Below are 14,368 nucleotides of genomic sequence, written 5' to 3' on the forward strand. Positions count from 1 at the left end.
GAGTGTGATGGGCCTGGAGTTCAGGAGGCAGAAGATAGGCCCTGTTCTTATCATCTCACAGGAAGTTAGAACCTGTCCCCATCCTGTCACAGGACGTTAGAACCTGTCCCCATCCTGTCACGGGGCTTTAGAACCTGTCCCCGTCCTGTCACAGGACGTTAGAACCTGTCCCCGTCCTGTCAGAGGACGTTAGAACCTGTCCCCATCCTGTCACAGGACGTTAGAACCTGTCCCCATCCTGTCACAGGACATTAGAACCTGACCCCGTCCTGTCAGAGGACGTTAGAACCTGTCCCCATCCTGTCACAGGACGTTAGAACCTGACCCCATCCTGTCAGAGGACGTTAGAACCTGTCCCCTTCCTGTCACAGGACGTTAGAACCTGTCCCCGTCCTGTCACAGGATGTTAGAACCTGTCCCCGTCCTGTCAGAGGACGTTAGAACCTGTCCCCATCCTGTCACAGGACATTAGAACCTGACCCCATCCTGTCACAGGACGTTAGAACCTGTCCCCATCCTGTCACAGGGCTTTAGAACCTGTCCCCATCCTGTCACAGGGCTTTAGAACCTGTCCCCAACCTGTCAGAGGACGTTAGAACCTGTCCCTGTACTGTCACAGGACGTTAGAACCTGTCCCTGTCCTGTGACAGTAGGTTAGAACCTGTCCCCATCCTTGTACAGGAAGTTAGAACCTGTCCCCATGCTGTCACAGGACGTTAGAACCTGTCCCCGTCCTGTCACAGGATGTTAGAACCTGTCCCCGTCCTGTCACAGGATGTTAGAACCTGTCCCTGTCCTGTCACAGGACGTTAGAACCTGTCCCCGTCCTGTCACAGGACGTTAGAACTTGTCCCCATCCTTGTACAGGATGTTAGAACCTGTCCCCGTCCTGTGACAGTAGGTTAGAACCTGTCTCCGTCCTTGTACAGGAAGTTAGAACCTGTCCCCATGCTGTCACAGGAAGTTAGATCCTGTCCGCATCCTGTGACAGGACGTTAGAACCTGTCCCCGTCCTGTGACAGTAGGTTAGAACCTGTCCCCATCCTTGTACAGGAAGTTAGATCCTGTCCCCATCCTGTCACAGGAAGTTAGAACCTGTCCCCATCCTGTCACAGGACGTTAGAACCTGTCCCCATCCTGTGACAGTAGGTTAGAACCTGTCCCCATGCTGTCACAGGGAGTTAGATCCTGTCCCCATCCTGTCACAGGAAGTTAGAACCTGTCCCCATCCTGTGACAGGACGTTAGAACATCCCTCCATCTCCGTCTCAAGCCCTGGTTGGCCCTGTGGACACAGACGGGGAACTGGGCCTAGAGCACAGGGCTTAGCGAGGGAAGACGGGGAACAGACCTCACTGCCTGAGCACAAATCTAGCTTCCTCACTCACTCTGTGACCTCAGGAAGGCCACTGACTCTTTCAGCCTCAGTTTCCCCATCTGAACAATGGCCCTCAGCCCCCATCCCCATGCGGGTGTGATCGCACTAGCGAAGGCGTGATGACCAATAGCCGGGCGCTCCGTAGACGGCAGCAGCCGGACTTGCCGGCGTGCAGACACTCACTTCGGGGGTCGTCTCCGAGACCCACTCAGGAGCCCTGTGTCGCCCTGACCACTGTGTGGGCGAGGAGCCAGGAGCCTGGACGACACTCAGAGGGCAGGGTGTGCCTGGTGAGGACAGCCCGGGGTGGGGCTCTGCCAGTGAGAAGGGGACACACCTCGCTCCAGGCACAACCCTTGACCCCAGCCACCCAGCGCCCCCTGAGGGTGTTGGAAGAGGCTAGTGCCTGAGCCCGCGGCCCGGAGGTCCCCGGTACCTCCCACAGGTGAGTGAGGGGTGCTCTTCCCGTTGGCTGATTGGCCAGAGGGGCGGCGGGAGGCCCCGCCCAGCGAGCCCCCGCTTCCCCGCCCCCATGCTCTGTTGTTTCTCCGCTTGCTGGATGGGCCCTAACCCTCTTCTTTCTCTCTGTCCACTTTTCTTGCAGCCGCTGCGAGCGCTTGCCTTGCCATGAGAATCAGGAGTGCCCCAAGCTGCCTCTGAGAATAACCTACTACCACCTCTCTTTTCCCACCAACATCCAAGTGCCCGCCGTGGTTTTCCGCATGGGCCCCTCCAGTGCCGTCCCCGGGGACAGCATGCAGCTGGCCATCACCGGCGGCAACGAGGAGGGCTTTTTCACCACCCAGAAGGTGAGCCACCACAGTGGGGTGGTGGCCCTCACCAAGCCCGTCCCCGAGCCCAGGGACTTGCTCCTGACCGTCAGGATGGACCTCTCGCGCCACGGCACCGTCAGCTCCTTTGTGGCCAAGCTTTACATCTTTGTGTCCGCAGAGCTCTGAGCACGCGCTTTGGGCCGTGGGGGGGCCCCCTCTTGTTGCTTTCCTCACCCTCCCCTCCGGGATCCGAATAAAGGTTCAGCGGGCGATCCCACACAGCATGGCTGGCGTGCCTTGGTTTTATTTGGTGCGGTCGGGTGTCTCTGTGCTGCTTGTCCCCGGTGGGGAGGGGGGAGCCGAGCACCGCCTGGCGCCCCCAAGGGTGACCAAGGAGTGTTTTCCGTGAGGAGTGTGCGCCCAGGGGCCCCCGTTGGTGGGGGTCACATTCCACACCGCCGGAGCCCAGGCCCGGAGAGAACGAGGCTCGGGTGTTTCATCTGACATGATTCTCTCTCCTCCGCTTGTGTTTATTAGCCCAGAGGACGAGGTGACGAACGCCCCCAGGGATGACTGACCTCCGTCCCCTCTCACTTCACAGATGTGGAAACTGAGGCCCAGAGAAGGGGAGGGGCTTGGCCGAGGTGACGTGGGCCATTTGTGGTAGAGCCAGGCCTAGGAGCCAGGTCTACTGGCCCCAGCTTCGTTTCCTTATTGTGTCACCAGGAGCTGAGCCTTTAACCGAAGCAAGAAAGCTCTATCATGAGACTCAAACCTCCCTTTCTGTTTGTCTTGATGGGAAACCCGAACTTGTGGAAAAACACTGAATGCAATCGCAGCGTCTTGGATGCAGCCCTTAGCTAAGTGAGGTCGGTTCCCTCCACTAAGGTTCTCAGCTTCGTACCAGGAAGAGGCAAAGGACAGCACGATGAATGTGCCGCTCGTGGGAACCCCTAAGGCAGCGTCAGGTCCTTCATATGCGTTACTTCCCATCCTGTGGGGCAGGTGTTTCATCCCAAGAGAGACTCAGAGGGGGCGAGTGATTTGCCCAAGATCACACATGGGTATTGGAACCTCGGTTTGCTGACTACACAGCTTTGACTCTTCCACCATGATCCCAGCCAAGTCCCCAACGTGCCTCTCAAAGCCCTGCATCATTTAGTGCTAATGTCCATCTCCAGCCTGACCTCAAATTGTTCTCCCCTCGCTCACCTCCCTGGAGCCACACTGCCCAGCTCTTTGCTGCCTCAGGCCCTTTGCACATGCATTTGCACCCTTGGCCTGAATGTTGGTTAAACCTCAGCCTATATGTTCCTATCTCAGCTGGGCCTCCCTTGACGACATCCTTTGGTTATATTCTTCTGTCAGTCTTTCTCATAACACTGCCTTTGTGATGTTCATCACAGTTTGCAGTTCCTATTTATCTGTTTTACTTTTGTCTTCCCCACCATCCAGAAGGCTCCATGAAGGCAGGGACCAAGTCTGTCTCATTCAGTGCCGTGTCGCTAGCTCCTGGCAGGGCCTAGCACACAGTAGGTGCTCTACCCCTGTCTGTTGAGGGAATGGATAACTTCCTGCCAACATTGCTTTACATGTCTAGCATTTCTGTGGCTGCTGGCGCTGTTTTCAAGCAGAAATGTGAAGGGAAGGCAGAATGTCAAGAGGAATCAAGTAAAGGTTACTGGAGGATCCTAAGGTCCTTCCTACAAGTACATGGAAGGAAAGTGGGGAAAGGGCCCACCTTGCTGTCTAGTGGAGAGGACGGGTATACAGTTAACACTATGCCCAAGTGCCCTATGACAGAGGCAGCGGTTAACTCGCCATGGGAACACACGCATGCTCCTAGCCATTCATCTCCAAGCCCCCATTGTCTCCCAGACCCCTCTCTGAGCATCTCTGGTCTGGACTGGCTTCCAGTCTCCTATCTTCCAAGCTGAAGCCAGAGGACCTCTCTGAAGGACCAGTCTGGTTATGTCCCTCCCCTCTTTAGAAACTTCTATGATTCTTTCACTAGCAGATGAAGCCCAACTCCCTTGGAATGACATTCAAGGCCCTGCCTGCTGCAGCCTCTGCCCGTCTTTTCAGCTACATCTCCCTCCCGCTCCCCGCTCTAGCTCACCCCCTTGCTTGTGTTCCAGTCACACAGGGCTCTTGTCCTTCTCTGCATGCACTTTCTCTTGGCTTTAGCATGTGCCATGCCATCCTCCTGCAAACTGCCATCCTCCCTGAAGTCACCTCCTCAGTGAAACCTTTCCTGAATCTGAGATCTTCTAGCGCCGGCCGTACTCCGTCAGAGCAGTTACCCTATCGTTACTTTTTATCATCCCCACTTCTCTGGGCCTTTTTGAAGGCAGGGCTTGTACCTGTGTTCTCTACACTTTCAGAATGTCTGGCCTGTGGAAGGAACTCAGTAAACATCCGAATAAACATATGGATGGATGGATGGATGGATGGATGGATGATGGATGGGTTGATAGTATTTTCAAGGCTTAGTTCAAATATCACCTCTTCTGTGAAATCAGCAAGACACAGCAAGGATTCATCATGTATTCAATTATTATTTTATCATGGTCCAGATTATTCAGGCCAGAGAAGCACTTTTCCCATAGGAGTGTTAAGATGGGGGGAAAATTCTCGGGGGCTTTAGAAGCCAGAATCCCCTCTACAACATTCCCATCAACTGACAATCCAGCTTTGTTTGCACTCGCCCTTGTTTGTGGAACTCCCTGCCTCTTAAGGTGGCCTGTTCCATTTTAGGACACCTCTGATGTTTCTCCGTGTGTACCTGAGTGCACATGTGGGGGATGATATCTGAATTACCTGACTGCTCACCTCCCTGCAGTTCCTTGAGGCTACTTAGCAGTATTCCTGGATCATCCTGCTGAGATCACACAGTGCAGAAAAAGCAAACCAAGCCAGCCAACCAACCAAACAAACAAAAACACAAGAGTTTTAATGTCCTTCTTGCCATTTACTAGTTCTGTGACCTCGGATAAGTCATTTGCCTTTCAGAGCTTCAAGGCCCACTTCCTGGATTATTTTGAACATTACGTGAAGTTACTTACACACGAGGCAGCGTCTGGCACGTGGTAGGCAGTTAATAAGTGTTGGTTCCTCCACTCATTGGAAGGTACTTGAGGGTTCAGTTGGATCTTGATTTAAATGGGGAATAAAAGTTCAGAGGGTTTGTAGAGCTGCCATCACTTCCGACTCCTGGACCTGCGTGTACACTTTTTTTGGGGGGGTGGGCTGTGCCAAAAAGCACAGTGTGCTTTGCGGCTTGTGGGATCTTAGTTCCCCGACCAGGGATTGGACCTGCACCCTTGGCAGTGAAAGTGCAGAGTCCTAACCACTGGACCGCCAGGGAATTCCCATGTGTGTGCCCTTCTGACTGTCACTGTACTAAAGCAAGCTCCCAAGGGTGGAGGGTAATAATTATGATTATCGTTATTATGCTGATGAAAATAATAACAACTATGACAGCTGACACCTAGACACTGCTTTCTGTGAGCCAGGCACTGTACCAAGCGCTTAACTAACCCTCACGGAGCCTTGTGAGGAAAGTGCTGTTATGATCCTCATTTCACAATGAGGACATCGGGGAGAGAGAGGTTAAGTAACTTGCCCAAAGTCCCAGTGCTGATGTAAGGTGGGCCCGGGGTTCAAACCCAGGCAGCCTGGCTCTGGATTCTGCTCTCAGAAGTGCAGCCCCATGCTGTGAAGGGGACAGGGCTACCGGGATGAGTCAGTGCTCCTCAGCTTGCTATTCTAGCCTCTTCTCAGAAAGCCCTGCATACCAGCCCCGTTCTAAAATTCCCAAGTGGAAAACAAAGCATTTTATTAGCTAAGGAAGGAGGCAGTGTGGTGTAGAGGAAAAAGCTGTGAAGGTTAAATGAAGTGATGTGTGCAACTGTCCAGCACAGACATCAATGAGGTCTGAAAAACCACTGTGAACCACGCCTCTTTCTCAAATTTCACGAAAACTAATTTCACATAAAAATGATCAACTTAAAAGTATCCAGGTTAAATCTCATAAAAGATATTGTAGGAAAAAAGAGAATAAAGAACAGAGTGATATCCTTCTGGGTAATGAAAGTACACCAGGAAGATATGCTCACAGACTAGATCAAAACTGTAGTCTATATCAGAACAATCTAAAAGGATTGAGAAAATTACCAAAAATGAAGGAAAAATGTAAGCCAGAATTAGGAAAAAACAAGAAATGAAGTGATGGAACTCAAGAAATAATTTAAAATTAAAGCGGAAAGCAATTTCAGAAATAAATACTTAAGGAGAAGTTGAAAAGAAAAAATTTATAAATTGAAAAATGAATAACAAAAGAGATGAAAAGGCTTGAAGAGAAAGTGACAGATGTTGAAGATAGGCAAAGAAGATCCAACATACATACAGATAATAGAAATCCCCGAAGAACTAACCCAAAACAAGGGAGGGGAACAGTAAATACTAAAAATGATAAGTCATGAAACTTTACAGAAATTTTAAGAAAAAGATTTGAAATTCCATATTGAAAGAACACCCAACATACCTGAAGATATTGACTCAGAGCAACCAACACCAAGACAAAGAGAAAACAAAAAAATCCCTGTGCATTTGGGCAAAAACGGCAAGTGACTTATATGGGAAAAAATTATATTATCATCAGACTTCTTCACAGCAACACTTATGCCAGAAGGAAATGAATACTTAGGATATTCAAGAAAATGTAAGCCAAGGATTTTATACCCAACAAAACAGACTTTCCTGTACAAAGGGCACCAACTATTATCAACATGCGAAATTGTCAACATGCAAGCACTAAACATAGTTACTCATAGAACTACAACTAAATGAGTGCAATAAGAAAAAAGGGAAGTATGGGGACTTCCCTGGTGGTCTAGTTAAGACTCTGTGCTTCCACCGCAGGGGGCACGGGTTCGATCCTTGGTCAGGGAACTAAGATCCTGCATGCCACGCGGTGTGGCAAAAAAGAAAAAAAAAAACGAAAGAAATGGCTCAGACAATGTAGAAATAGCACAGCTATTTAAAAATTGTAGGTAGAATAGGGAGAACATATCCAAAAACATTATTCTAATTAATTATGTTAGTGGTAGTAATTTTAGTATTGTTATTCTGAGACTACTGGGTCACATATGAAATATACTAAATAAATAAGTATCGAATATTCTGTCATCTCCTGTGTTCTTAAGAACGAGGATTTTGATATGGAAAAAAGGAGATTCCTTTGGTATATAGAAGAGATTAAGTAAAAAACTATGTGGTTCTTGTTTTGAATTGTCAATATCAGTATGAACTCATGATGTAGTTTATCTTTAAAAATGTCCACTGAAAAGCCTAGAAACAATGACCAACTCAGTAGGACTGAGCGTTCCTGGTATCCAGATTGTGATCTTGAAATACCATTTTCTACTAAAAAACAAAACAAAACAAAAAACAAACCCAACACTTCCTGGAGAAATAGCTGGGGCAGTAAAAGTGTAAGATGAGGCTGGACCGCCTTGTCAAGCCAGACAGCAAGAGAACCATCAGAGATTCCTGGGGCCAGGTCAAAAGAACTTGGGAGCTAACCCGATTTACCCTCTGGCCAAAGATGGGAAAACTTGAGCTCCAGTAAAGGATAGTAATTACAATGGGTTGAAGTCCATCACATAGTTTAAATCTATGAGTTCATACTGATATTTTTAAAAAATCAACTGATAACCTCTGGATGCTGATCGCTAGTTCATGATCCTGAAAACAGGTCAACACAAAGAAAGAAGCAAGCCTTAATGTTGCTTTTCCTCTATGAACGATACCCCCTGGTAACCAGATAGTGTATGAGGGGAAGCATCTCTTTACAGAAGTATTCAAACTAACAAGTGAAAAAGAAATTATAGACTCGGACCACAGCATTGAGCCATCCCCGATGAGTCACTGGATCTGGACCCTGAGCATTGGCAGCTGCTGACGTCACAGAAAGGAGATGACCAGACACCACGTGCCTCCGACGGAAGACACACCACCACCTGTCATTTCGCTGAAGGGCCTGGGTCTGCATCTGATCAGGCGTCTGGATCCAGCTGCCAGTGGGCAGGGAATGCAGAGGTCAGGGGAGCACGCTGGGCTGCGCCATGAGGATGCAGTCAGCAAGGCCAGAAGCTATGGAAGCTCCATAGCTCAGATGCTTTGCTTCCCTAACAGGTAAACTGTATGGAAAATGAAGGAACGGAGAGGCAACCTGTAGGTTAAAAAGGACTTTAGAAAGATATAACAGGAACTTCCCTGGTGGTCCAGTGGGTAAGGCTCCACGCTCCCAATGCAGGGGACCCGGGTTCGATCCCTGGTCAGGGAACTAGGGCCCGCAAGCTGCAGCTAAGAGCCCGCCTGCCGCAACAAAGATCCCACGTGCTGCAACTAAGACCCGGCGCAGCCAAATAAATAAAAAAAGAAAGATATAACAAAAAATTTTTAATGGACAAGTTTAAATGATAGTGTCTCGAGATGCACACTTATGTGACACAGATGTAAAGGAACCCAGGTAGGTGATTGCTAGGATAGTCAGGACAGGGGTTACTTTGGGGGTGCACGAGGGGGTTGAGACGGGTCTGGGGCCCACGAAGGGGCCTCAGGTGGCAGGTGAAGCTCTCTTTCTTGACCTGGGTGCTGATTATAAAGTGGTTTGCCTTATAATACTCATTCAACGGTACCTTTGTTTTGTGTAGCTCTTGCATTTGTGTTTTATTTTATGATAAAGAGGTTTTAAAAATATGGCCAGACCTGTAACAAACTTGGGCCCCTTTTCCTTCCTCCCCGTCCATCGTGTGATACTGGAGATTTGACCGCTTTGTGCTGGGCACCAAGCTGGGTGCTTTACATACGCTCCCTCATTTATTACCCCTGCAACCCCCCGACCCGGGGCCCCAGGAGAGCCGGACCCTGTCTCCCTTGTTTGCTTTGGTGTCCCTGGTGCCTGACACCCAGCAGATGCTCAAAACACACTTGTTGAACAAGTGAATGAATGAACGTGATTTGCAGTTGTAGAAACTGAAGCTCAGTTCGTATAGTTGGCAAATAGCAAAGCTTTGCTTATCCCAGCTGGGACAGACGGAAACCGGGGCGTGTCTCGGGGGTTTGGGTTCTGGTCCAGTTTGCAGCAAGGGCAGAGAAGCATCCCCTTGGAGCAGCCGGGCTGCGGAGGCCAGTGCGGGTCTCCGACGGAGCCAACTCTGGGACAGGTGGTCCCACCCGGCCACCTGCTTCTCCTCCCCGGACCCCAGTCTCTGTGGGAGTGCTGGTTCCACCTTTCCCATCGCTTCTTGTGCTGTGGTTCCCCTCAGGCTCCGCCAAGAGAAGACAGACACCGTCCGCTGCATCAAGTCCTGCCGCCCCAATGACGTCACCTGCGTGCTGGACCCAGTGCACACCATCTCCCACACTGTCGTGTCACTGCCCACCTTCCGCGAGTTCACCCGCCCCGAAGGTGAGTGGCCGCTCCCACGGCTTGGAACCGGCGTAGGGGTCCCGGGGGCGGCCATCGTCTGGAGGAGCTTCCTTGCCAGGCAGCCCCCTTGCTGGAGTTGAGAGCTTGGCCTGCAGGAGCCACTCCTTGGTGGGATGTGGGTTTGGGGTTTGGAATGTACACCCCTCCCTGCCTCTGCATCTCCTCCGTGTCCCCAGACTACGTGGCGGTACCGTTCCAGCCCATTCCCAGCTCTCAGTTCGGGGGTCTCTTCTTAGGGGTTACAGTTGTTCAACAAATAGCTATTAAGTGTTGATTCTGTGCCAAGTGCGGGGCTATGGGGGCCTCCAGGAGGCAGTGACTCCACTCTGGGTCCTGAGGGGTCAGTAGGAGGCAACTTAGTGAAAGTGGGGAGCACGGAGAGAGGAGGGCAGAGCAGAACCTCCGGAAACGTCTGGAGGTGAGTGGGGAGTGTAGACCTTTGAGGAACAAAGCCAAGTTTTTCTGGCTGGAGTGGTGGACGGCTTGGCAAGAGAGGGGCTGAAAGGGTGGGAGCAGGAGCCTGCACTTGGAGTTGGGGCTTCAACTCCTAGGCTTTGGGAGCCAGTTGAGGGTTGGGACTGATGCTATTTGCGTGCAGAAGCATCATCCTGGAGACCGAGGGGCAGATGGGCTGGTGCGGCCAGACCAGCTCCAGGGAGCCCAGCAGTAAAGCAGTCAGTGTGCCCTGCCCGCAGGCAGCTCCTGGCCTGCAGTGTAGACCTGCCATCACAGCCCCCTTTGCACACGGGTAGGTCCAGGGCAGCGGGCTCCCGGCGCCCGGCAGAGGGCTGTGGACGGGGTGCTGCCCCGTATGGCTTGCTTCGGGGTGTGCAGCCCACGTGCCAGGGCTGGTGTGGTCTCCAGACACCGCCTCCCTCTGTGGAGGCCATCAGAGGAGCTCGCCATGAGGATTCACTCAGTAAACATCGACTGAGCCTCCGATGTGCCAGGCTCGGGCCAGGCTCTGGGACACAGTGATATGAAAGAGCCCTCTGACCGTCTCAGGGAAGATGGACAGTTTGCCCTGTGTTTACACACGGCAACGGGGTCCTGGGGGGTAATGCAGGTGCACATGCCGGAACGTAGAGCCTGGCCATGGGGGTGGGAGGGCACCAGAGGCACCCCAGGGATGTGCTTGCCTGCGGGAGCCGGTGGCCCTTGCCCCACCTGCCCACTCGTTCCTCTAGAAAAAGGGAGGCACAGAATCTTCGCAGGGTGTGAGGACTTGGGTCGGAGAAAATCACTGACTGCTGTTTGCCTTGTGCAGAATGACGGGTTCCACCAAACCACAAATCCTTCCCAAATCCCTAATGGCCGGTTTTGTGGCCTCCTGGCCAGTGCTGGTCCATAATTTTGTTCTAGCGGGAGCTGGGTGTGGTTAGAGATACCTGTCAGCGTCTTGGGCCCAGGCAGTCCAGACCTTGACCATTAGCGTTGAGAGGACCCTTGATGGGCACTGGCGGGCTGCCTCATTCACTTTACAGATGAGGAAACTGAGGCCCAGAGAGAGGACATCCCCCCCTCCCCGAGATAACACAGAACGGGGGTAAATCGGGGCCTCGCGCTCCCCACCCAGGGCAGGCTGCCGGCTTCGTGTCAGGTGGCCCGGGAGACGGATACAGCCACCAAACTGCCCGGCCCGGCCTGAGAAGTGGCTTCTGACCCACATCACTGTGGGGCAGGGGACCAGCCTGCCCCCTTGCCCTTTCTGACCTCTCGCCCATACCCTATCATCCAGCCCCCTTCCCCATCTTCCCAGCTTCAGGGAGACTCCTGAATCATCACCAGTTACTTCCTAGCACCGGCCCTGCTGCCGATCAGCTCCATGACTTCAGGGCAGACTCGCAGTCTCTCCAGGCCTCGGCTTCCCCGTTGATGAGAAGGGGGGACAGGCTATGATCTAGGGCCCCTCGGGGGCCCTCCCCCTTCTCCATGCACGGGGTCCCTCGTGTTGGGTCCTTATTGCCTGGGGGGGGGCATTTCCGGGGTCACGGGGCCCACGCCGTGCTTCTCTCTGCAGAGATCATCTTCCTCCGGGCCATCACGCCCGCGTATCCTGCCAACCACGCTGACATCATCTTCGACATAACAGACGGGAACCTCCGCGACTCCTTCGATATCATCAAGCGCTACATGGACGGCATGACCGTGGGTGAGTGGCCGGAGACGGCAGGTCCACCTAGACGCCCCCTCGTCCTCCCAGCCAGTGGCTTAGCCGAGGCCTGTTGGGAACCAGCCCGGCTCCCATCTGAGTCCCCTGGTCCTTCAGGGCCCAGCTGGACCCCCCCACCCCGTACCTCCCCCAGCCAATCACAGTGTGAGGAGCATCCAGGGTGGTGGCGCCGCCAGCTCTCGGGGAGACCCCTGTGGGCTCAGTCTCCCCACCTACAAAGGGTGGATTAACTAGGTCTCTGCGTCTCACAAACGTGGATTTCAGACGAGGTCACACGGGTAAAGCGCTGGTCCGGGGGCTCGGCACAGCTGCCCCATCGTGGGAGCTGATACGATCTTTATTCTTATGGTGCAACAGAGGAATAGCTAACGGGCGTCAGGGCCTGGCTCGCCTTGCAGGGTGTCCAGTCTTGTCCCCTTCCGCGTGTCATTGGGTAGGAGGGCCAAGGTCGCATCAAGGCGCATGTACAGCCCCCCCCACACACACACACACCCCTCGAGATTCAGCGCCAAAGGAGCGCTGGGGTGGAGGAGGACTTGGAGAAGGGGGAGGGGACGGGCACTAGCAAGGCCCGGAAGGGGAGAAGCAGAAGCGGGTGCGTCTGGGAAGCTGTTCACGGTGCCTCTCCTGAACTGTCCCGCTTTAGAGACTTCAAATTCATGGAGAATGAAAACCATCACATCTGCCACTTGGGACTTAAATTTAGACTCGCATTTTCAAAGCAGCTGAGCAACTGAGGGCCAGGCCTGTCCTCGCCTAGGCCTCCGTTTCCTCGTCGTGAAGGGGGTGGGCAGGAGTGGGCCTCGTGTTCTCTTAGGCCCTGGATTTTGTGAGGTCTTGAGCGCCCACTCGGCTGGTCCTGGAGCCGAGCATTTTCGAACATGGTCTGTAGGTGGCGCTGTTGGATCTCAGAACCCCGGTCCCCGAGGCCCCCAGCCCCGACCGTTGTCGAGCTGAAGACAGGGAATGGTTATTCCCCTGTTGCCAAAGAACCATCTATAGCGACTTTACAAGCTCTTAAATGGGTTTGCATGTTATAAACATGACTGAGTCATCTGGGGGGCCCCCACCCCCGGCTCCTCCTCCGCTAGTTGGCAGCAGGAATAATTAGTTAATTACAATTAATGGTACATTAGCTCTCACTGGGATTCCGAGGGGAGGGCGTGCAGTTTGGTTGTCAGCAGGCTTAAACCTTGCCGCTTGCGCTTGAGTCACTGCCCACCCTGGGCCTCAGTTTCCCCCATCGTTAGGTGAAGAGACACTTAAGGGACCTTCGGGCGCCCGGGGATGAGGGCAGACGGGAGGAAGTAGGGTGAACACGCCCACAGAAGCCCACCTTGGGCCTGTGCTTGGCGCTGGGCCTGCAGGTGTGGCTTCAACGCAGCCCACCCCGGGGCAGTTCACAGCTCTTGGAACTACAGGAGTTGGAATCAGAACCTTCCGACGCACTCATTCATTCTTTGCATTTCTGCATTCTTCCCAAGCCCGCCCTGTACCAGGCCCTGGGCCCGGCCTTGTGGGTACAGAGATGGGTCAATACCACGCAGCCCCTGCCCCTAAGGGCTTTGCATTCCACCGGGGTGGGAAGGGGGTGTGCGGCGCATAAACAGATCATCAAAACGCGGTGGTGGAGAGACCGTGACAAGCCTGTCCAGCTGAGGCCTCTCTGGGGGCGGGCTCTGTACAGTGTGTCTGTGCCTTCAGTTCCCAGCTAAAGCCTTCCTGCAGTGACCCAAGCCAGGGGCTGGGCAGCGGCCGGGCCCAGAGCCAGTGCTCAGCAGCACATTTTTCTAGCCGCATCTATACTCCAAACAGAACCAACCTGGGAGTCTCGATTTCTTGGCTTCCCATCCGCTGGGGCAGAAAATCCTGGCATCTCAGAGCCTGGAGGCTCCTGGAGGCCACCTCTTCCAACTTCTTCTTTTGCAGAGGGGGACACCAGAGCAGCGAGGGGGCTGGCCGGTCTTCCCAGGGTGACTCGGGGTAGGGTGGGGAACACGACAGACCCCTGGTGTGAGAGGCGACCCCCAGGCCGCAGAGACAGAGCAGCCTCTCCTCACTGTGCTTCGTCACATGGGCCCCGGTCTTTGGATTCTGGTGCTGGGGGAGGGCCCAGGCCGGCACTTGGGAATTCATCCTGCCTGTGGTCCGGCTTCCTGGGTAGGCCTGGCCTCTTCAACTTCTCAGGACGTTTGCAGGATGTCCCGTCCGGTTGGGCCCCTGGAGGTTACCGATGCCCTCTCCCAGGTGGAGGACCAAGGCCAGAGGGGGCAGGGTCTCGCTGAGGTGGGACCCAGGCTGTGCTGGGCTCTGGTCTCTATACCTGCCGGTCGCTGCCTTGTTTCTCTGCTTGGGGTCTCTTCCCTGGGCTTCCTTATCCCCACCTCCTTCCTGCTCCTCTAATGCACCAAATAGCTTCTGTGCCCCCCAGGTGCTTCTGGGCTCTGGGGGTAGCCACCCTGGCACACGCTGGCCGTGGACACAGGCCTGTCCACCTGCGATGGACTTGAGACCAGTCTGAGCAGCCCTGGGAACCACCGCTGGGCA

At 53.6% G+C, this 14,368-nt stretch overlaps 1 protein-coding gene across 2 annotated transcripts in view; it reads left to right on the forward strand.

Annotated features, from left to right (window-relative positions):
- FBLN1 (fibulin 1) overlaps positions 1-14,368 on the forward strand; it is an 80,408-nt gene that overhangs the window by 49,777 nt on the left and 16,263 nt on the right. Inside the window, exons 15-16 of one of the 2 annotated variants that reach the window (XM_059937159.1) lie at positions 9,485-9,627; positions 11,669-11,800. In XM_059937159.1, coding sequence (XP_059793142.1) covers positions 9,485-9,627; positions 11,669-11,800 — 275 coding nt within the window. Of the gene's footprint in view, positions 1-1,981; positions 2,435-9,484; positions 9,628-11,668; positions 11,801-14,368 lie in introns of those variants that run through there. The other variant, XM_059937160.1, reaches the window with a different exon arrangement.

Source organism: Balaenoptera ricei, chromosome 10 (genome assembly GCF_028023285.1).
Source record: "Balaenoptera ricei isolate mBalRic1 chromosome 10, mBalRic1.hap2, whole genome shotgun sequence".
Classification (NCBI taxonomy): domain Eukaryota; kingdom Metazoa; phylum Chordata; class Mammalia; order Artiodactyla; family Balaenopteridae; genus Balaenoptera; species Balaenoptera ricei.